A 24,209-nucleotide genomic window follows, 5' to 3' on the forward strand; every position below is an offset into this window, starting at 1 on the left:
ATGCCCTTCACCTTGACTTTTAAAGTTTTAACCACAAAATACTGGAAGAATCGTTAAAGAGAACCATATGTAACTGCAAGCAAGAGGTCAGTTTTTTAAAGACACTGACTTCCTGTCACCGACCAGAAACTCATCATAAAGAAAATAAACCCCAACAACATAGTTTAATATAACCAAGATCTTTATTGATCTCGTGACAGCAACCATTGGTGAGAGCTTTTTTTCCAAACACCTGTTTGTTTCAAGGACAGTAAAAAACTGAATTGTACAGAAGTTGCCTAATGACTTTTCAGGCAGTCTCTGCTTTTCAGCCAAAATCACATTTAAAATTGAAAGGGGATGGGGTAGGAAAGGGAGAAAAGAAGAAACTGGCAATGGGACTTTTTAAAATGTATAAAGGCTTTCTAAGAACAGTGAATTTATAGACATGTCACAGACACCCATGAATTGTCATAAGATTGGTACTGTCCTCTATGCTCTCCAAAGACACCTTCACAACTCAGCTAAGAGCTGTTTCACAACGATGCAAACAGTTTTCCTATCTGAGGTGAAGAAAGGCACTAGGATCACCATCTTGCAGTGATGCAGATATGGACACTGGAAGCAGGATGGGGAAATCACTGTTTTATTCCCAGTGTCAACAGGGACCAGGGTGCTCACTGCCCTTTTTTCACTCCTGGTGTGATTAACAAAGTGGTTAAAGCTCACTCCTGCTGTATGTTCCACTTGGCTCCTGTTTTGGGTTTAATTATCCTTGGATTTTGATTTTTAGAGCAGTTTTGTGGGAAGAGCCACTCTGCTAGAACTGAGGTTTCACACATCCACTGTTTGCGTTTGCCCTTCATACTTAACAAAGTTAGTCTTCCCTCTGCTGCTCCACGAATCTAACAAAACTTCCTGGGATTTTAAGTAAAATATATTTATTTTTATATATTTGTGTGTTATGAACATCCACCCACCCACCCACCCATTTATATTTGCACACTCCGCTCCTGCCCCCCAGTGGAGATTTCTCACTTAATGAATAGCCAACCAATTTTGACAGATAACTATCAAAGTGTACTTCTCAACCTGCAAACGTCGTATGTGGGATTACGTCAGAATGACGGAGGCAAAGGACAAGCATCTTAAAATAATGTTGTGTAATAAATATTTCTTTCTATAATCTCAATTTTATGATTCGGAATTTCTTAGATCAATTTACAAGAACAAAAGAAAAAACAGACCCCACGCTCATGTGGAACGAGGGGTGAATTTAGTTTGAAGTAAGGGGCAATTTGAGAGGTGTGCTGTCAAGCTTTACAAGAGTCCCCACATATACTACATCACTCCCTCCCCACCAAAAGGCATTACAAAAACCTCCAGCATGAGTTCAGAGGAAGGGGCTGTTTTCCCTAGATGGACAACTGGGGAAAGAACAGATAGAAGATGGTCACTGAAAACTAGATGCTGCAACAATCTGAGTGAAACATCCATATAGAAATCAGTTATCAAAAAAAGAGGCAAGCCCTGCACCTTTGATGCCAAATGAGTGCCACTACAAAACTAAATTTGAGTTTAGATCATGGGAAAATACTGATTTTTCATAAAGTAGCATTTTTCAAATGTAGCCAGGGGCAGTATTATTAACAAAGAACAGGTACTAGGAGTTGTGGAAGAGAAATATTAGCTCTAAAAGGGAAGGTGCAATGGGAGGACAGTGGTGATGAACAGCAACCCCCAGACAGGACCTCCCCTCTCCCCCCCAGGCTGATTTACATCAACAAGACCACCATCAAATTTTTGGGGTAGGGGAGGGAAAGTTACCAGTTAAAATGTACAAGGTAAATAGTTCAGAAATACAAGCAAAAAATGAAATTAAAAACACACAGAATGACACTGTCCCTGCAAAGATGCAGTACCCCTTTCTTTAGCTAAGAACAGTGGTTAACTCTTTCCCAACCAGATGTTTGGATTTTGTTGTGTGTCTCGGTGACTGGATTCTAGATGTCAACAAAAAGCCCATGTGTTCTGGGGTCATTTAGAGGTTTCCTAGATATGAATATAAAGACCTGGAAAATTAAACAAGACAGACAATTATGGGGAATGTGTTTTCCTTAAGGATAGAGTCAATTCCAAGTGCAAGATGATAGCTGGCTAGGGAGGATCACAGTGCCCTCTGATGGCAAAACTGGTGAACTTACAGTATTATACCACAAGGAACTCATATGCAAGAATTACATTTGTCTTTTCAACAGCATGGAAAGAAGCCCAGTGCTGCTGACTCTAAATGATGGAACCTGAATGCAAATAGTCAATGTATGAAAAAATTGGGATTTTTTCAGTTCACAGACCGCTAGGGAGGGGAGGGGAAAGATGAGCTGTGCTCCATGCCACCTGGCACGTTTTCTGTTCGTGGTGGAAATGATATGTTTAACAGCAAACAGACATGACAGGCACAGAAGGCAGCGTGCAGGAAAGTGCTGTTCAAGCTTCCCCCACATCTGCTAATACACCTGATTTATAATAAGAATAAATGTGTGACCAGTAGCACTTCTGGCTGCTTCCCAGCACATACTGCCAGTCATACATAGTGCAGACGCCCAAAACAGCCACCAGGCCTAGGACTGATACCAACAACTCATTTCATTTGAAAACTAAACCACATTTGACTCCTAATATCTAGAGACGAAAGGAGAATGCTCATTGCAAAACAGACACCCACTGGGCAGGGTGTAACTGGAAGCTATTTTATCCTTCCCTCCTCTCCCCAAGGTCAGTTTCAGAGGACTGGCACACAGGTCCAGAGGAGAATTACTGTATACAAAGGCTGAACAATAAGATGATTAAGCAGTTAGTTCAAAATGGAAGCGCTCAATTGCCGATACCAAAGCTTAAAAAAGTGGTGGTTTCCTTTTTAAAGCTTTGTACACCCTGGACACTTGTGACAAAGGCTTATTGGTAATTGTCTCATAGCTCTTGGCACTGTAAAGCAGCTGGCAAGTATTTTCAGAAGTGGACCTTTACTCAGGCACAGAGAGGAATGCTGCTTTCAGTGTAGTCAATTCAGCACACAAACCACCATCAAAAGTAGCTGACATGATACTATATGCAAGAAGATTAACAGATTAAATCCAAAACAATGTCACTCCTTAACCTACCTCTAGGAAACAAAACCCCCATAGAGAAACCCTTCCCCATCCCATGCTGTAGATAGCCGCACTTCTGCAACCAGTTCTGTTAACAGACTCCAGCACCTGTGCAGAGCCCCATTGCCTTCAGTGAGGTTTCACACCAGCACAGTGATCGGTGCTATGCAGGATTGGAGCCTGGGCTTTCATTAAAAGCATAAAACTCAAAATCAGGAAAAACTGACAATGGTTAGATGGAAAATCAAGGTGAGATGATGGTCATTCTCAGATGTGTAGGTTCATTGCAGGTTTCCTTCTATATAGTATAAGTCACTATTATTCTACATCAATCAATGTCTTCTTACATAAGCTGTGATCCTTCTTTCAAAGCTCTGCATGCCTCCTCAGAGCAAAGATGCGGTGGGGAGGGAGGAGAAATTAATTTAAACCTAATTAAGTCTAAACAACCAACACTGCATCTTTGAGTTCCCTGTGTTACTGTTCAGTTTAATTCATTAAAAAAGAAACCACAGTATTTAAAGCCCCTCAAGACAAAAATCAGCATGGAGAAGGACCAAACCAAAGCCAATGGGAAAACTGGCCATGCCTGCTAAGACAGTGGGTCATTTGAGAGGCGAGAGGGGTTTTTTTGTTTTGTTTTGAAATGTGTGATTTCTCTCAAGGGGCCGGAGTGTTTAGGGGCCGGGCTGGCTCTGGGCACGGTGCTGCTGCGGAACAATGCCACAATGGAAAAGGCTAATGAAACGAAGGCAGACATCATCTTATAGCATATTCTATCACCATCCACCATGTGTGCCCAAGCAGTACTGGAGGGAAGGATGCCGTAACAGTACATCCATCTTGTTTGTTTTTTTAATAATGTCAGAAATTTGATACTCATGGAAAGGGAGACTAAGAGCCCTATCTAGAGCCAGGCACAGAGTGAGACTGCTCTAGATAGGGCTGCCTTGAGGCAGCTCTGCTGATATCCCCCACTCAGTAGTTTCATCCTGTCTCTCTCCTGAGCAGCAGCCACCCATCATCCCAGACTGGTCTGGTCTATGCTGGGCAAGTTTTCCCAAAAAGCTTAACTGGTTTTAAAAACTAGTTCAGCTAACCGATTTTGGAGCCATAGGGTAGACCAGGCCCCAGACAGTTTGAACTGTTCACTGAACTGATTTTAAAAAGCGCATTCTGCAGGCTGTGAAATGAATTTAGTAAAAATGGTTCAGGGCACCTGGAGCCTGCTCTACAGGACAGCTCCAGCCAAAGTGACAAGTGGTTGGAATTCCCTTAGCATAAACCAAGCTACTGGGTTGCGGTTTTATGAAGTGGAGTAGTAGGAATTAGGGATGAACCTGCTAGATTCATTTTTATTTATAGTCAGAGATAGAATCTGAACCCAGGTCCTGAAGGTGAATAGGTTCCTGCACTAACCAGTGCATCATCCAGGCCCTATGTTTTAATGGTTAAAAATAAGGATTAAAGCTGAGCATATTAGGTAAGGAGGAAGCTGTTCCCCAATCTCTGAGCTAGTCCCAAAGCACAAAATTAGAGCAGTCTAAGGGCTACTCTAACTTGTTTTAGCTGTCAAGGGGCCAATACAGTAGCCAAGGGTTGCCTTAACCTCGTCCCCTGTGCTGAATGCAAGGAGCAGGGGGAGTATAAGAACTGCCATGGACCTCACTATGCACGGAGAATCCTGCAGCAGCCTAAAACTGGTTAAAAAGGGCACTGATGGGGTGAGACAAAGCTGCCCTAATGCAGGGAAAGATCTGATCTGTAATGTCTGGGACACAAAAATTTAAGTGCAAAATTTAGGTTTAATAAAATAAGAATTTACAAAACTGAACATTTTATTACCTTCCCGTCAGTTTTAACAAACAGAGCATTTAGATTGGATTTAAGTGTTACCCTGCAGTTGAGGTGCTTAAGTAGTAACTGAATATTTTCATTGTCCACTTTCACTGGAGAAAGTAAATAAGGAAGTATTATTTAATCCTTCTCATAACATAAAAACTAGGGGTCACCAAATGAAATTAATAGGCAGCAGATTTAAAACAAAGAAAAGGAAGTATTTCTTTATACAACGCACAATCAACCTGTGGAACTCCTTGCCAGAGGATATTGTGAAGGCCAAGACTATAACGGGGTTCAAAAAAGAACTAGATAAGTTAATGGAAGATAGGTCTATAAATGGCTATTAGCCAGGATGGGCAGCGACGGCGTCCCTAGCCTTTGTTCGCCAGAAGCTGGGAATGGGCAACAGGGAATGGATCACTTGATGATTACCTGTTCTGTTCATTCCCTCTGGGGCACCTGGCATGGGCCACTGTTGGACGACAGGATATTGAGCTAGATGGACCTTTGGTCTGGCTCAGACTGGCCATTCTTATGTTCCAAAGCTAAGTGTAGTGGAAATAGTAAACACGAATTAATGGATAAAAATAAATTAATTATATTTTGTATCAGTTTTACTGACAAACAGGACATGACATGTTAACATAAATTGTTTTTAAGCTAATGGTGTAATTTTAAATGGCAAACGATTGAATTCAGATTTTGATTGTTCAACTAGGATGACACCAAGGTGGAAGGTACGTTAGGTTCCATCCCACACTGCAGATGCAATTGATCACCTAAGAGAGCGATAAGCAGCAGGAGGCACAGAAATGCAGATTTTAATCAAAATCTAAATTCAAACTGAAAGTGTGAGTGTGGGAGTATGACTGTGTGGAATCGCTTCTTACAGGGCATTAAGGTTACCGGGACTGCACTGACCAAAATAGGTGAAAACTCTTTATCCAACTGTCTAGCAAAGTGAGAGTTTGTTGAGTGCACTATTTTTATTCAGTCACCATTTTTCATGGCACCACAGCATGTCTAGGGAAGTTGGGGGGGGAAGGGGGGGAAGAGATAAAGCACAAGTCAGTAGAGGACCTATCACTGCACAAAATGCTGTTGCTTTTAACACAATCTCCACTTTCATGACATCCTCCTGTGCTTTTTAAAAACAATATATTTTTATGCTTTCCTATAACCTCTATTTCCATTGTATCTGACAGTCTCTCAAATACTAATGAATTTATCCTCACAACACCGTTGTGACATGGGGAAATGCTGTTATCCCTATTTTACAGATGGGAAACTAAAGCACAGAGAGACTAAGTCATTTGCTCAAGGTCACACAGGAATACCGTGGCATTGCCAGAAACAAACCCCAGATTTTCCTAATCCAACTCCAATGCCTCAACTACCAGACCATCCTTTCCTCTCTGGATGCTTGTTTCTTACCTTGGGTACTTAAAAAAAAATACATCTCAAGTTGACAAAAGTCAGAATGATTTCTCCAGCTGACAGCTAAGAGGATTGTTGCATAATGGAAGCTCTTGCTGCACTGTACACTTAGGGATACATTTTCAGTGTTGCAACAGGATTTTAGCAGCACAATTCTTATAATAAAAGAGTTAAATAGCTGAATGCCTATGCAGTGCTTTGAAAAGCTGAGAAGTTACGAACAAAACAAAATGTATCACTATGAGGAGAAAAGTGACTAATGATACCTCATCACTGCCCATTTTTTCTTCCTGTTTCTCCCAAATCAACTCTGCTTAGTTCACTGACAAACCCAAGTTTTTACTATTATCAGCACTACAGAGCAAATCTGGATTCTGTTCTGCCTTATTAACAAAACTACCTGCTAAATTCCAGCAACTATTGTTAGTGATGATGCATGAAGCAGAATGGAAAAAAAAAAGGCAAACAGTTTCCAACATGAGGCAGAACTTGTAGTGCACTTTAGGAATATCTGAACTGAACAAATTGGATCTGGGAGACACAAAGTACAACTGAGCTTTCTATAGCATCCTTCATACTAAACATAGGTGGAATAATGCCAGAGAATAAATACAGGACATAGAGGTGTAGTTTTAGTCACGTTTCTGGCCATCACCAAGCTTTAAGGAGACCCTGCATTTCCCAGATACACTAAAGAGTTTATTCCTGAGAGATCAAACATTACAAAGAGCTTTTGTTCCTGTGTTATTCACATTTTGAAGGGAAGAGGGGGAAAATGAGTTTTTGAGGAAATCTTCCTTCCCCAAAGTAGTATTTTACCAGGAAAGTGTCCCTTTTGCATACCAAAAGAGAAAACGGTCTTTTCCAATTTATAACTGAGCTGTGTAAATTTCTGACTCACATGTCAGATACGCAGTCTCCCAGCAAGCGGGGCAATGGGAAACAAGTCCAGCTACAGTTTGAGTGATGCCCTCAGCAACTAAATCAAACCCATCAAGAACTTTCAAGTGGCAAGGCCAGACAGGAATTGGCCAGAAGCACTACACTCTTGTCAAAATCCACACTAGTCCAGCTAATCCCTTTGGCAAGATATGGACTGGAGCAAAACTGGACAGTGTGGAACCAAAAATGACCCATGCAGGCGAATGTTCAATTTTACAAGTCAGCCAATATACACCCCAGCAGTGAACATAAAAGTTAACAACAAAGGATCTTGGAGGAAAAGTAATGGAGCCAGTGATTGAAAGGAGCACAGTGAACTATGAATGGAAGGATGGTGTAAGATGAGAAGCAGGCCCACTGTTCCTCAGAGAGTGCTTGTTGACATTCGCTTTTTCCCTTCTGATGGGAGGTCTTAAAATTGAAACTATAAACATTTAATAAGTGTATTCATTAAAACTGTTAGTGGGGAAAAACACTCCCCCTAATGCAAGAGAGATGGGGGATGTTGGAAATTAACCATTACTGTAGTACCTTCAATATAACAGTCTATGTGGACCAGCAAAGAAATCAGGAGAAACTAACAAGGGCAAAAGGGCAAAAATGGAGGAAGTCCTGAGGATAATATAAGATACCCCTCCCCCATATCCCAGAAAAAAAAAAGTTTTGATTTAGCATTTGATTTAGCATTTAAAGTACTCAGGGAATAAAGGGTTAAGTTTCTGAAAGTGAGAAGTTTTGGGTGACATTCCTTTGGGATGGAAAGAAAGGAAGAGGAATCAGCAGTATAATGAACTGACAGCTTCCATTAAATACACATAACATTAAGAAGTATTATCAAAAAGTTTGTCAGCGGGATGGAAAGCAAGGAGGTACAAGAGCAAATGAATTAAGGTTATGCGTCTCCAGAAGAGAGAACATGTTACATTGCAGGGCACACAGAGTCATGGAGAAAGGTCACAAGTGGGACTAGTACCCAGGTTCCCCCAGAGTTACTCAAGTGAGTGCTCTGCCCACTGAGGAAAAGGAACTCAGACTGAGCAGAGACTCTTACCCGTTCTCCCACTATTCCTTGTAGTTTCTAAAATGCGAGTGATCAAAAGTATTTGAGATACCATATTACAACTGGTTACTTGCTGTGCAAACATAAGCCCTTTGTGAGCTGGGATCAGGCTGAAGGGAGGGGAACACAGAAAAAGCCATCTCCACTTAGCATAAATCCACCAGTCCCTGGCCCCTTTGCTGTTTGCAATAAATATCCAATTGGTGATGGAGGTACGTTCTCGCTTGTGTATGGTTTGACAGGGTGCCTCTAAAGTGCGAGATGCTAAGGTTCCACTCGGAGTGTTCCTCAGCTCTGTATAATTTGACAAGGGCATCCATTCAGTCACAGAGCAGGGAGATGGGAGTTAAAAAGGAGGGGGGGGGGAGAAGAGCAGGATTGGGGAGCTAGATTCTTATTCTTTGGCACTTGGAAGATGAGGTGGGGAGTCTGATGGAGACTGCTGCTACCGCCGCCTCTTCCACCTTTCAGTTACTGATCCGATTAGCAGAATCGAGTATGCACAGGTATCAGGAATTGCTGCCTCTCCATGGTTACACTCTGGGGTAATCAGATGTCCATCTCAAACTGAGCATCATCCCCTGGCAACAGAAAAAGGAGAGCCACATTAGAGGGAGATCTCAGAAAGCCCTCAAGAGGAAAGACAATCCCAATATACCTCCCAATGCTATTTCCTAACGTATCTTCTGGTAAATAATATAATGGTAGTTTTAATTCCCATAATTAACCTTGCGCAGTAGATAGGGCAAATCAGATAATCCATTATGGAAGAACATGCTCTTCTTGGGAGATGCTGCAATCACTTACAGTATGCATTAAGGACAGAGTGCACAGCCCTGTCTCAGTAATCATTGGTTTAAGTTGGCAGCCTTAAAAAAAAAAAAATCACCAAAATGTCACAAATTTTTATCAATTTATTTTAGGTTCTTTATTTGTGAAAGGTCCTATGAAGATCAGTAACAGCCTTGACTTCAATGCAAATGTCCTAGTTATTGCTAAATATTAATTAATGCATATACAGTCCTATGAACACATAAAGAGCTATATTACTGCAAAAGACACTTTGTCCCTTGAAGTTATGAGCATTGACTCTTGCTACCCACATCTCATTAAAAAAGAAAAGAAAAAGAAAGATAGTTTGAAAGCCACCCAGTGGTCTATGGGGAGATAGGGTACAGCAGGAAACAGTTACTTGTTTAATCACATCCCTGTATACATAGGAGTTTTTGATCTTCAAATGTACTTTCTGGGTTTTTTTTAAAAGCTTTTCTACCATGGCAAGAATGGGATGCACACTGACACTCCCATCTACCTAAATGCTCCCTGCTTAAAAAATAAAAAATCCTGAACCAACAAACAAAAAAACCCACACATTTTACCTAAACAAATTTTACCCAAAAGAGGGAGAAGTAACAAAAACATCTCGAAGTCCACTAGGGACTTCGCTATGGCCAACAATTTTCTATGGAAGATGCTTAGGAGCAATGGATGGCAGTATAAAATCCTTACAGATATTAGGAATGTAAATATTGTTTAAACGGTTAACCGATTAAAGGGGGAGGGGCTGGGGTTTCTCTGGGCAGCAAGACGGGGCTGGGGCTGGTCAGCTGGCTGGCAGGGCAGGGTGGGGTCGGGCGCAGCGCGTGGTGCTGCGTGGCCAGGGTCCGGCCAGCGCAGCCACAATCCAGCCAGAGGTCCATGAATTAACTGTTAAGGTCAGTTAACCGGTAAGCCTAATGCTTACTGGTTAACCCGTTAACATTTTACATCCCTAACAGATATATAAAAACCCTCTAAACGTATTATTTCATATGACAGATTCAGGATACAAAGCTTCAAGGGGGGTCGGGAGGGGAGGAGGAAAATGAAGCCATATTTAAGTTAAATATTTCTGAAACCAGACGAGTCTTTTTTGCTGTCCGTGAGACTTAAACAACAATTACTGAACTATTACGGGAAAAAAAAATATCACTCTGAGAAAGGAAACCTACATATTAAATTTCAGGCTGCAGATATTTATATGTAATGAGCCCATCACCATGATATCTGAACACAAGATCTGCTAAAATCACAAATAAGGGAGCTATAAAGAAATTAACCAGAGTATCAACCACTACCATCACCCAGTCTCTCTTACCCATTGCATTCTTCCTGTCATGATTGTTCAGATTGTTTATTTCCACTTTGGAATCCTCGACCATGGTACCAGGACTGGTGACTCCTGGAATATTTGGGAGATGGCATGGTGGGGTCTGAGCCATGGGGGAATTGCGGCGATCTAACAGAAACTTACGGTCGTAGATGATTCGGGTACCTAGCACACAGTCAGACAAAAGGAGAAAAATCAGCATTTACGAATACATACAGAATGTGTGTTGATAATGACGTGTCAATGTGAGCAAGGTTCAGACCAAAGAGGCACTTGGAGTCCCACCCCCAGGCTGGTACAATGAGAAGAAATGAAAAGAAGCATTTAGGCTTGGGAGATAGGTCAACTCCAATCACTTCCTGATGCCCTATTTACAGAATGGCACTGCCTTTTACCTTAGTTCAAAGGCCTGTTTTCCCCACTCCTGCAATCCTAAAGAGGCACTGATTAAATGCATGTCACCAGACCATATAGGAAAGACAGCCCCAACACCCTACATGCAGATGCTCTCAAGTCAGAACAATGTCCAGCACTGGAGAATCCACCCTTGAGCCAACTCATGGTGCCCTCAAAATGAGAGAATATAAAAAAGGCTTAGCTTGAAATGAGTCCTATTTCATAACAACTCTTTCTTCCCCACTCCACATTTCAGTCTTTTTCTGTTACCTAAAAAAGCAATAAAGGGGAGAAACTGCTGGGCAACTTCATTTCAAACTGTTCAGTGTTCTCGCAAACTGTACAACAAACATCAACATTCCCTATGTCTCGAAGCCAAATATACATATTTATAAACACAAAATAAACATAAGTAGACTCACTCCAGTTTAACATTATAGATACAACAAAGTCCAAAACCAGACTTATTGACCATCCTTAACTTTTACAACATTTTTGTTGTTGTTAATGCAGTGTTTCTGAAAGGAAACTGACAGCTCTGGACATTGAAGTCTTCTATTTATCCACCGTATAGTATGACATGGACAGGATAATGCAAGTTTCCTCTCCAAAGTGCTTCCAGTGTAACCTGGTGGGACTTCTAGGGGGTAAGGGGAAAGGACAATTGTATCTAGTTGTACAATGACATACTAGTTGTCACCTTTGCTGGCCTCTATATCCATGAGCACCAATCCTGGTGACAGTTTTTGTGATGTGGACTGCTGCCCACTAGTACTATTACCTGTGCTGAGCCCATTTAGAAATGATCAAGTGAGCGAGAGAGGATGGGGAGTAGCACTCTATGCCAAAAATGGCATTACCTGTTTCCAAGTCACTGATAACTGAGAAGAAAATTATCTTGGGGGCTTATGGATCAAAGTCCGAACACCAAAAGCATAAAATAGGGTACTAGTTGGTGTTGGCTACAGACCACCAAATCACACTAGGGAACAGGAGGATCACTTCCTTATGCACCTTTCTACAATGTGTAGGAAAAGAACCTGTGTGTGACAGGTTACCCTCCACTCCAGGGTGCCACCTGATGTACTGGAGTCCCACCAGCCTGGGCTCCCTCACCCTGTCCTGCTCTGCCAGGCCCTCAAGCTGCCTCCAGCACACACACAGGTAGGGACATGCCCAGCTGCAGAAAGACAGACACAGACACTGAAATCAGCTCTGCATGGGAAGAATCAGCTAGGGGATTGCCCAGTACTCAAGTGCACACCCGCTCTGGGGTACAAACCCAAAAATGTATTGTCTTGTGCTGCACAGAGAACTGTACAGCGTAAGCCCATGAAAATCGCCCGCTCTCTCAATGCGGAGGAAGATATGCACAGCTTTTTGCCCCGCAGTTATGAATTGCACAAACTGGTTTAGAGAAAACAAATTTATTAACTACAAAGGATAGATTTTTAAGTGATTATAATGGATAGCAAACAGATCAAAGCAGATTACTGAGCAAATAAAGCAAACACGCAAACTAAGCTTAGTACACTAAAGAAACGGTCTACAAGTAGTAATTTCTCACCCTAAATGTTGCTTTAAGCAGGTTGCAGAGTTTCTTGAAGACAAACTGGTCTTGCTTGCAGCTTAGAACTACAAGTACTCCTTTCACAGGCCAGGCACCTTTTTCCCCAGGTCCAGTCCCTTCTTCCCCAGATCAGTCATAGGTGTTTTTAGCAGTCATCTAGGGCAGCGATTCAGTGAAGAACCGACCCTGATTAACTCATTCCCCTTAAATAGGATTTATATATGACAGGAATCCTTTGTTTCCCAGTTTGATCCCAACCCACTACTAGTGGAAAAATACTAGCAGTCCAAAATGGAGTCCAGTACCAAGTGACATGATCCTGCAGTGTCAAAGCAGCCATAAATCCTCAGGAAGAAGTCCCAGGAAGGTGGGAGATTAGCATCTGCAAAGTCCTATTGTTCTCCCTAATGGCCCATTGACTAACTAGCCAGACTCATTGCATTCTGTCTGGTGGGCATTCCCCAGGTACAAACCCACTTGTAATTGTTACATAGTCAATATTCCTAACTTCAGATACAGAAATGACACATGCATACAAATAGATAATCATATTCAGTAAATCATAACCTTTCCAATGATACCTCACATCAGTGGTTTTCAAACTGCAGGTCGCGACCCAGTACTGGGTCGCGGAATGTAAGGCACTGGGTCAAGTTGGCTCTGGTCAGCACCACCAACCGGGCCATCAAAAGTCCCATTGGCGGTGCTGCCCAGCTAAGGCAGGCTAGTCCCTACCTGTTCTGACACCAGGCTGCAACCCACAAGCAGCCAGCAGCAGGTCTGGCTCCTGCGAGCTGCCCCAGCCCTGAGCACCGTCTCTGCACCCCCATTGGCGGGGGGTGGGGAGAGGAGTGCCTGTGGGTGAGAGCTGCATGGAGTTGCTTGCGTGCCTCCGCCTAAGAGCCAGACCTGCTGCTGGCTGCTTCCAGGGCAAGCTCAGTCCGTGGTGCTAGGACAGGTAGAAAGCCTGCCTTAGCACCCCTGCTGCGCCGCTGACTGGGAGTTGCCAGAGGTAACCCTGCACCCCAATCCCCTGCCCCAGCCCTGAGCCCCCCTCAAACCCAGAGCCCCTTCCTGCCCCCCAAACCACTCATCACCAGCCCCACCTCAAAGCCTGCACCCCCAGCCCAGAGCCCTGCCCCACTCCTGCATCCCAACCTGCTACCCCAGAGCCCTCTCTCATATACTGAACTCCTCATTCCTGGCCCCACCCCACAGCCCTCACCACCACACCCCAACCCACTGACCCAGCTCTGAGCCCCTCCCACGTCCCAAACCCCTCATCCCCAGCTCCACTGGGTCGCAGGCATCAACAATTTTCTTCAATTGGGTCGCCAGAAAAAAAGTTTGAAAACCACTGCCTCACATGACCCACCTTGCATAAAGCATCTTAATTATGCCATATTCATATCATAACAATATCTCTATGAAGAATATGGGACATAACGTCACATTGTGATCATTGGGTACTTCATGTGACATGTAGGAGGTCTCTTGCTGCCAGTACTAAAACATCTTTGGAATTTCTAAACATTATAGATGGCAATTTCCTAACTCAAAGAGTGTTGCAGCCAAGATGGGGGAATTCTATATTAGACCTTGTTCTAACAGATAAAAAGGAACCAATCACAGAACTAAAAGTTAATTGTAGCTTAGGTACAAGTGACCATGACTTGATCACATTCATAATGCACAAGCACAATAAGGTCCTGCACACACAGTGCTTCAATAAGGCCAATTTTACAAAGCTGAAAATAATTATGAGCCAAATCAACTGTGAGCAGTAATTTAATGAGAAAAATGTTAATATAATTGGGAATCATTTAACAACACCTTACTTGCTGCCCAAAAAGCTACAATCCCACAACTCAGGAAGAAGGCTGTGCTGGTTAAAAAAACAACCTAATTTAAAGAGGAATCAAAGATAGTTGTAAAAAATAACAAATGGAAGAATGCAGAAGCTGATGGTAATGAATATAAATCAGATGTTAGGAATAGTAGAAAACTGATAAGGGAAGCCAAGGGACACAGAGAAATCTGTGGTCAACAGATTTAAGGACAATAAAGGAGTTTTATACATATATTAGGAACAAAAAGAATACTGACAATGTTATTGGCCCATTACTAGATGGAAATGATAGAATTATCAATAATAACACAAAAGGCAGAAGTGTTGAAGAAATATTTCTGCTTTGTATGTGGGGAAAAACAGATGATGCAGTCTCATAATATGGTGCTAACGCTCTTTCCATTCCACTAGTATCTCTGGATAATGTTAAACAGAAGCTAGACACTTAAATTAGCAGGTCCAGATAACCTGCATCCAAGAGTTTTGAAAGAGCTGGCTGAGGAGCTCGCTGAACTTTTAATGTTGAGTTTCAAGAAGTCTTGGAGCAATGGACAAGTTCCAGTAGACTGGAAGAAAGTTAACGTAGTGCTAATTTTAAAAAAGGGTAAATGGAATGATCCAGGTAATTATAGACCCGTCAACATAACATTGCTCCCAGGAAAGATATGGAACTTGATTAATAAAGAACTAAAGGAGGGTAATGTAATCAATAACTCGCAGCATGGGTTTATGGAAAAGATATCCTGTCAAACTAGCTTGGATATCTTTTTTTGACAAGATTATAAGTCTAGTTGATAACAGTGGTAGTATTCATGTCATATACTTGGACTTTTGTAAGCATTTGACTTGGTACCACATGATATTTTGATTAAAAAAACCTACAAAGATATAAAATTAACATGGCACACATTAAATGGATTAAAAGCTGGCTAACTGATAGGTTTCAAAAATGTAACTGTAAATGGGGAATTGTCATTGAGTGAATCTGTTTTCAGTGGGGTCCTGCAGGGATCGGTTCTTGGCTCTACAGAATACAACACCTTTATCAATGACCTGGAAGAAAACATGAAGTCACCACTAATAAAGTTTGCAGATGACATAAAAATTGGGGGAGTGGTAAATAATGAATAGGACAGGTCACTGATTGAGTGATCCAGATCACTCAGTGAACTGGGCACAAGCAACCAATATGCATTTTAATATAGCTAAATGAAAGTCTCTACATCTGGGAAAAAAGGAGAAGGCCATACATACAGGATTGGGGACTCTCCTTCCTTAGAAGTTTTTAAGGTCAGGCTTGACAAAGCCCTGGCTGGGATGATTTAGTTGGGATTAGGTCCTGCTTTGAGCAGGGGGTTGGACTAGATGACCTCCTGAGGTCCCTTCCAACCCTGATATTCTATGATTCTATCCTGGGAAGCAGTGACTGAAAAAGATTTGGGGGTCGAGGCAGATAATCAACTGAACATGAGCTCCCAGTGTGATGCTGTGGCCAAAAGAGCTAATGCAATCCTGGGATGCATAAACACAGGAATCTTAAATAGAAGTAGAAAAGGTTATTTTACCTCTGTATTTGGCACTGGTATGACCACTGCGTCCACTTCCGGTGCCCATAATTCAAGGAAGAGATTGATAAATTGGAGAGGGTTCAGAGAAGAACCATGAGAATCATTAAAGGATTAGAAAAACATGCCTTATAGTGATTGAGCTCCTTGAATCTATCTATTTAGCTTTACAAAGAGAAGGTTAAGGGATGACTTGATGACAGTCTATAAGTATCTACACGGGGAACAAATATTTAAAGATTGGCTCTTCAATCTATCAGAGGAAGGTATAACACTATCCAAAGACTGGAAGCTGAAGCTAGACAAATTATGAAGGGAAATAAGACATACTCTCACTGTTAAAAATGTAATTAACCACTGGAACCATGTACCAAGGCTCGTGGTTGATCCTCCATCACTGACAATTTTTAAAATCAAGATTGGCTGTTCTTCTAAAAGATCTGCTCTAGGAGTTATTTTGGGGAAGTTCTATGGCCTGTGCTACACAGTAAGTCAGACCTGGTGATCAGAATGGTCCCTTCTGGCCAAGGCATAGTAAAGGTCGGAGCTGTAGAGAAAGAAAGAAAACAATAGGTTTTGGAGATAGTGCATCCTTGTACATTAGGGTAAATGGGGATGTGTCTCGAGGATGACATCAAGGTTGGAAGCCAGGAAAGTGGGCGGTGTGGAGTTAGACTTGGTTTTTGTAAGAGTGTTGTACATAAATGCAGATGAAAAGGAGAATGAGAGACTGAATAAGAATGAGCAAGAGTGGAGAGATGATGAGGGGTTAGAAGTGAAGAGTATGAAGGCCACACAATTACTGTTAAGTAGTATGTGATAGCACCTAGCAGCCCAAGTCATGGACAGGATCCCATAATGCTAGGTGCTGTACAAATACAGAACAAAAAAAAATAATCCCTGCCTCAAAGAGCTCAGTGCTGGATCCCAGGATTGAAGGTAGAGGTGGAGGGGATGGAACAAGAATTCATGGCAGATGGTATCAATTTTTCTTTCAAAAACAACAGTTAAAATCTTGGGCTGAAAAGGAGGTACAGCAGGTGAGTGGGTTTGAAGAGACAGTCAAGGGTGAAGCTGTCATGAGGGCTGTGGGTATAGGAGTTAGGAAAGAAGAAAAGCTGTTTGGCATATTAGGTGATAGAGCCGATGGCAAGGAGGATCTATCTGTAGTGGATGAAGTTAAACTGATCTCTGGATTTTCCTCAGAGGCACTCAGCAGCATGGGTAGAGGAACAGAGGAAGTGGGGGAAGTCCAATGCTGGAAACTGATGAGTTGGACTGAGTGTTCAGGAAAGGGAACAAAGATCCTGGTGTGAAGAAGAGAGAGGCCTTGAAAATGGAGCCCCTGGAGTTAAAGTAAAGTAATATCTGTGACGGAGAGGGGCCAGCAGAGAAGTGGGAGGAAGTAGGAATAGCCATGATGGACTGGGATGAGAGAAGTTAAAGGAAGAGAGGCGATGGACACAGATAGAACAGACTAAATATCTTCGATTGCTCTGCTATGAATAATGAACATATCATTGTTCAAACACCTACTGAGCTGCTGATGGTTCAAGGGAAGACAGCAACACCGACAAAAAGTTCAATAATTAACTGGAAACTAGATACATAGAGGCATCAGCACTGGGGAAAGCTGTTTAAATATCCCACACTAGGATAGACTGGCATTTCCTGGGGCCCAGAGAAGGGTCCAACCCTCCCCCATGCCTCTCCAAAAAATCACGTTCAAGTAGATTCCTCTCGTCTTTCTACCCCAAGTATCAAACATATTACTCACACACTTCAGGATTCGTTGTCTACACAGGCTTCCTGCTCTGGAAAGATCCTGGAGCCAATAGCAGGGCCCCACCTAGAGGTAAGAGTTTCAGACAGTCACAGGTTATATCCTGTGGATGCCTATTTAAAGAGGCAGAACACTCATTTCAGAGCAGAAACTACGTTGTCAGGACTGAAGATTTAAAATGCAAGGATTTCACTCCAAGATTAGAACTGCAGAAAGATAGAGAACACTATTTTTAATCTGAAGTGAAGCTACGGTCAGAAAAGTCATCGTCATGTCCCACTTTTAGTCTTTATTAGGTGCTTCTATAATCAGAGCTTTTCAGTTTCAAGTCAAAACAAGATTTTTCCAACTGCCAGTGGTGCAAGATCATCCTGGTGTACAAAAAACCCAAGCTGTGTTCCCACATCATCCCTCACTACCCAAGTTCTGGAGCAGAACTAGCTAGCCTGTTGGTGGAGGGAAAGGCAGAAAAGAAGGCTCTTCTCTTCTGCAGCACCACAGCTTTATTCCAGTGCTGACAGGAATAAACTTGGTTTTGACAGTACACGGAGCAGATGACTCAAAAGACACATGAGGAGAATGAACACTACAGAACCATTTTGCAGTCCCTTTTCTGACCATTAAACAGTACAAAACAGACACAAAAGCAAACTAAGAAAAGGCATTTAAAATTACGTGCACCAAGCTGTGATTCAGAGCAACAACTTGCAACTTTGAGTGAATCAAGTTTGTTCTTTAGAAAAGTAAATGTTGAAATGGATCAAATACAACCTTCACGTTGCTAGTTTAAAGCTAATCAGAGTTGCATGTTTAAGAGTTACACTCAGAATTTTTCTAGGCAATGGGCCTCAGTCATTCCACACCTCAGGGAGGCATCAGACATCTTACCCATGGGCAGCTGTTTTGCAACAAGATATTTTGTATCATGTACAAAGCTCTTTGTGTTTGAATTGCAGAGCAACACTTGAAGTCTTTTATTTTATCCCCCTTTCTCCCCCATCATACTAAAAGGAGCAATGGGTCCTGATCCTGATTAGGGCTTCTGGGAGATATTATTTAATATTTCCATGTAGTACTAATAGGCTACCAGCTGAAATATTCTTCAGAAATTTTGCTACTTGGATTCAGGGGGCATTGGGAGTCCACAAAATATTTTCCTGCCTCAGTTCAAGGGGGACTGTGCCTTAGAGGTTCTCAAACTGTGGGTGTTGAGAGATTACTCCAGTGATAAGCAGAAATAAAAAGCACACGTAGCAGGAAAGGAGCCTCCTGAAATAATGGCTCCAGGCAAGGAAGAAACATGAAATAGTAATTGCCACTGTCTAACAGAATGATGAAAAGATAAGTCAAGGGCACTCTCCCAGAAACAAACAGGGCAGGTCGCAGGGACCTCCACTCCTGTTTTCTGAACTGGTAATTTTTAAGGGGATCCTTCACCAGGAGGACTGCACATGTAAAGACACCTCTGAATGCAAAGGAGTTAAACACTGGATCAATTCAAAACATTCCCAGAAACCTTCTACAGAAGGAAGTTATTAAAGGCAGGACCCCCTCTTCATTGTAACAATTTCTGTCAACTTGGGAAAACATCCAATGTCCATGACAGGTGACAAGGTGTAGTTAGTAGTGCTTTAATTTGAAAGCCACCATGAACTCAAAAGGACAGGCAACTGTTTTCAGAAAACAGAAGGGGCTCTGTACAAATGGGATGATCTATCCTAGCTATAGCCTCTGCATCCTCATTCAAAATTCTGTCTTGCCTGTCCTTAGCTTCTACTGGCTCTTGCTGCTCCCTAAGCACTGAACTAGGATTCTGTTTTTGTAGATTCCCTGTCCCCTACAGTTGTCCTCAGCCACACTCACAAATGCTAGTCTTCAATACTCTGTTCCTGAGGGCTCTGCACTAGCTCTTAATTTTCCAATATCTGGGATAAACTCTTACCTCTGTCACTTATGAAAAGGACATCATTAATATGAAGTTAGTTTAAAAAATACAAATTTAACAGCAGTCCTACACCTGTGAGAGCCCCCCCTACCAATACTAGGAGTTTTACAATCACATTTTATTTTTAATATAAAAAAATTGTGGGTCTTGCACATCAGTGAGGACAGAGCAACAGGGAAACAGTTAAATAGACTGGACAGAAAGTGCTGTCAGAATGTGCAAAGTAAATAAACTAAACATATAGACTTCCTTCAACCACTAATCTCAGTTATAGTGATTTTAGGGATTACTTTACAACAACAATCAATAAAAAATTCAGATAGACATGGATATACATAGAGCATCTTTCTGGAAGGCAACAATTCTAAGGAGCAGGGAACTGGGAGTTGTTTGATTCTATACCTGATTCTGCCACTTATCTCTTATAAAACTGGGCAAATTACTTAGCCTCATAAGAAAACTGAGGCCCTATCTGTAAAACAGAGATAAATAATACAGTAGTATTTCCCATCTTTGTAATGTACTTTGAGATCCCTGGATGAAAGTTGTTTTAAGTGCAGAGTGATGGCGTTGTCCTGAACACATGATATTTTCGACATCACAATTTGGTACTTGAGTAGACGCTGCCAATTGTAAGACCTAGAACAGGGATATCAGAGACAAACCAGATCTGGATAAACTAGCAGTGTAGTGTCTGCTTGTAGTACAATGGGCTCAATCTAGTGCCATAAGTCCTTCACTTCCTTGAGTGATACATTTAAAAGCAGCCAGATGTAGCTACCACCGATTAATTCGTAACCTTTATATTCAAATACTGCATTAAAATAAACCCATCAAGAACACTCTGGATGGAGGGAGGAAAAGACAATCTGAACTGTATTAAAAATAACTTAGCATTAGTACTGTTCTGTGTCCATGGATTTGACTCTGTAAAGTTTTAATGAAGTCCTAAATATTAATTATTACTATAAAAATGATATGCAGCACATTAACTCAAACTTAACATTATTTCTTTTTAGTTTCCCAGTATGGATCAACAATTCTCATTCTGAACCACTCACTAAACTGTCACACCTACCACTGAACCAAGGGCATCATTCCATGTGGCTTGTTGCAGGAGCCACATGAGGTAGAAGGAATTTTCTACTATTTTTTTAATTCAAATATTTTAGGGTAGGGAAGTTCATTTTTGAGGTCCGTCTCTGTTTCCCCCTCACTCCCACTTTGATTTAAACAAACCTTTCTCTCCTCCCACCTTTTATTTTCATCATTCCCTTTCCCATTTCTTCTGTGCAACTCTCCTGTTTATTTAATTATGCCTCTTCCTTGTTGTGGGATTCTGGGATCTCCCAATGAAGACATTCTAAATGTTACTTCTTCCCTGAATACGCCAGGCTGAGAAGGTGGAACTTAGCTCCCTCTATAACCCCATCAAGGCACAAGCAAGGACAGCTCTCCTCCACACCCCAAGTTCTACAGCATCCAACACCCTTTGTACCTCTCTTATTCCTATTTATAATATTCTGCAGAAGGAGCAGCAAACAGATTTTGGTCAGTTTCATTCTAGTGCTTCTGAGCAGCAGCAGTACTGGTGTGAAGCTCCCAGGGGGTATTCTCACCCCAGAATCATTTTTAAAATGTAGACTAATTAAGGAAAAATAGGAACAAAGTCCTGCAACCCTACCCTTAACACAACAGAACCCAATTGTAAACTAGTATAAGCCTGTGAGGTCAGGTACTCCAGTCCTTTACCTTCTCAAAAATTGTATCATTTTGTGAAGTTTTTAAAATCATCATCACCTGTTAATATTTTAAAGATTTGACACCACCAGCATGATACATTCTACAATGTCACACCAAATAGGGATTTCACAACCTATAGTAGATTCAGAACATGTATTTAGGTTCCATGCATTTATTAATATTGTGTCCCTTTTATCCAGCTTCTTTATCACATTCTGCACATACTTCTAATAATAGTTATTTTTTCCGTCATTTACAGATTACCTTCAATGGCAAGCCACCTCCTGCCAACACAAAATACGTAACAGAAGCAAGACCCCACTTAATTCCTTAATAGCCAGAAAGATTTTAAAATACCTAATATGGAGAAAGAACAAGTGCAATGATGGAAGTCCATTACACAGGAGGATGCAGCAATATTACACATGGCCTGTAAAATGCACACACCACTAGAACTGTATTTGCTACTTTCTGGCAGCCACAGAAAAGTCACACTAGTGTTTACATTTTTATAGCCATCTGCAAAGTGAGCAAGTGAAGTAGGTCAAGAGACAGTGGAGGATAGGCCTGCTTCTTTAGCAGATATCAACAACATACATACAAACCTACCCACGCCCAGCAGAGAAAAGTTACGGACACAAGAAAAATAGGATAGAGCAACGATGTGGAATTCACATGTTCACATAATCTGCATAATTTGTAACAATGAAAGGGCAAACATCATCCAGTTTAAGAGGAATGGAAGCAATCCTGAGTCTAAATTGAAGTGGAAATGAGGTTTGGGCTTTGGGAAAACTATACCGCAAAAAAAACCCAGCAGGTTCTCAACCCTGAATATTTTTGTTTTAGTCCTGCTTGACTATAAGGAAAATTAGGATAGAGTTTCACTAATCATTTCTTTCCACATATTTTACCACTGATCTAAGCCAGGAACCAGGGCATTATTTTTAAAGCAAGCCTGAAAACTACTGTGAAATGACTGCTTGGCTATTTAATAAAACAACTTTGCAGACTGAAATATCTGTGAGTGCTTCCCCAAGAGCTCCCCCCCCAACAAAGTCAACAAAGTCAATATTTTGCTCAGGAATCCTGTCTGTATGCACATCAGCTTCTGCCGTTCATGCAATGTTCAAGTCATGTAACATCACGGGACTTACTGTTAATTGATGTTTATTTGGGGTGGTGGGGAGGAATTATTTCATGGGTCAGCCTGGTCTTCTGGGAGATGACAAGGTTAAGCTTTAGTTTTTTAAATACAAATAGGATTTCTGGTGTTCCTATGCCTGGACTCCTATTTAGCAATTTTATTAATAAAGTCAACAAGAGCAGCAGGCATATCAATAGGTTAATGCAAGCCTTGTTGTCCAAGAACAGACCTAAATGGAGGTTGCTGCAGAGTCTACATCCGTGTTAGTCTACAGTGCAAAGTTAGCACTTCCTTAAACTGAGCCCTCCACGCTGGCTGATGCATTTCTTTAGTCAGAGCTAAAAGAATCCCAAGCCCCCTTAATAACGGCCAGGGGCTGGCTCCACACTGGGGGCGTTCCGAGTTCTCGGTGGAGTTCATGTTTCTCTCCCTGCTACAGCTGCTGGAGAATTCCCCCTAGTCCCCTTCTCCTATTGTGCAACAGTCACGGGCTTGTCCTAGACTCTTAGGCCTTGTTTACTAATATCTCACCGCTAGCCCCACACCAAAAAGGGAGAAGGAGCTTGGGGCCCAGTGCAACTGGCTCCAGACCCAGCATAAGCTCCTTCCCTCCCCTCCCCTCCCCTCCCCTCCATCCTTCCTTCCAAAATAAAAGCCAAAGATTACAAATACATACGGGGGGGGGGGGGAGGCCCTATTCGTACTGGAGTCTCTCCTCCCCGCTTTGTACAGCGATCTCTGGTGCACCTATTTCTCTTTGCTCCCCAACAAAGCCTCTGGTCCTGTATAGCACTCCTATACCCCTTTGCTTTGAGGTCCCGAAGAATACGATAGAAATGAAGTAACCCTATAGGTGAGGTCCCCACCGCACAAGGAGTAATAAAGCTGAGTGCTTCAGAAAAAGTGAGGGTCGCGCCTACTCCACATATGACTATCTGCACTTTCTCACACGTTCTCCCCTTCAGTTGCACCCACTATAGCAGCATTAATTGCATGCACTTCTCTGCAAATTCCCCTCCCCCATTTAATTGCATGCGCTTTCCACGCTCCCCCGCCCCCATTAAAACTGCCAGCTGTGTAACGTTAATTGCATGTACTTTGCTACATCTCTATTCTCTCCCTCCCGTTAATTGCATGCACGTTTCCCCGCCGTTGGTTGCACAGAGCCCCGAGTGGTTGCCTGCAGTGAGGAGACTGGTGCGTGTACTGATGGAGGCCTTGGCCTGGCCACAGGGGCAGCTGGGGGTGCTCTTTACCTCCAGGAGTGGTAGAAAACAGGGTCCCCCCGGGCGTGGTGCAATAGTCATGAGGTAGCTGCGTGGCGTCGCTGATGGGCACCGTCCTGGTGGGGATGGCCCGGCTCTGGCTGTGCTGGTGGCCGCCGGAGGAGGACATCTCCCTGCTCTATTGTCCCGGCTGCTGGGGGAGGTAGGTGGCCGGGGGAGGGAAGGGGGCAGAGACGCTGAAGGAGGAGGTGGTGGAGGCAGCGGCGCTGGACTCACTCCGGGGACGGGGGGAGGGCAGCAGCCGCCTCTCTTCTCCGGTTCCTCGGCACTTTCTCTCGGTCCACCGCCTCCACCGCCACCTTCTCCCTCGGCCTCCGCCAGCAGCAGGAAACCCGGGGCGGGGGCCGACGGCCGAGAAGGGAGGGGC

General features: G+C 42.6%; 2 protein-coding genes and 1 long non-coding RNA gene across 8 annotated transcripts in view; 1 reads left to right on the forward strand and 2 right to left on the reverse strand.

Moving 5' to 3' along the window:
* Nucleotides 1-163: 163 nt before the first annotated feature.
* Nucleotides 164-23,951, reverse strand: EIF4EBP2 (eukaryotic translation initiation factor 4E binding protein 2). Its single transcript, XM_005281857.5, has 3 exons — nt 23,813-23,951; nt 10,547-10,723; nt 164-8,990 (listed from the first exon to the last, which is right to left on the reverse strand). The coding sequence occupies exons 1-3, from the start codon at nt 23,949-23,951 to the stop codon at nt 8,959-8,961; spliced, it is 348 nt and encodes a 115-aa protein (XP_005281914.1). The 3' UTR covers nt 164-8,958.
* Nucleotides 12,520-23,616, reverse strand: LOC135972749 (uncharacterized). The gene is made up of 2 exons (XR_010589245.1): nt 17,716-23,616; nt 12,520-12,680 (listed from the first exon to the last, which is right to left on the reverse strand). It is a non-coding gene; the product is annotated as an uncharacterized LOC135972749 (long non-coding RNA).
* The window catches only part of LRRC20 (leucine rich repeat containing 20), a 189,343-nt gene continuing 188,754 nt past the window's right edge, over nt 23,621-24,209 (forward strand). The window contains exon 1 of one of the 6 annotated variants that reach the window (XM_042856881.2): nt 23,621-23,753. In XM_042856881.2, coding sequence (XP_042712815.2) covers nt 23,691-23,753 — 63 coding nt within the window. In that variant the 5' untranslated portion in view covers nt 23,621-23,690. The remainder of the gene's footprint in view (nt 23,754-24,209) is intronic. The other 5 variants (XM_065551966.1, XM_042856877.2, XM_005281859.4 and 2 more) reach the window with 5 other exon arrangements.

The sequence above is a fragment of the Chrysemys picta genome, chromosome 7, assembly GCF_011386835.1.
Source record: "Chrysemys picta bellii isolate R12L10 chromosome 7, ASM1138683v2, whole genome shotgun sequence".
NCBI classification, from domain to species: domain Eukaryota; kingdom Metazoa; phylum Chordata; order Testudines; family Emydidae; genus Chrysemys; species Chrysemys picta.

Coding starts and splice junctions, on each gene's coding strand:
- EIF4EBP2 (XM_005281857.5), bottom strand. CDS start 23,951: ATGTCCTCCTCCGGCGGCCACCAGCACAGCCAGAGCCGGGCCATCCCC. Junction 10,724..23,812: donor GTTTTCTACCACTCCTGGAG/GTAAAGAGCACC, acceptor ACTGTGTGCTAG/GTACCCGAATCATCTACGAC. Junction 8,991..10,546: donor TGACAGGAAGAATGCAATGG/GTAAGAGAGACT, acceptor TTCTGTTGCCAG/GGGATGATGCTCAGTTTGAG.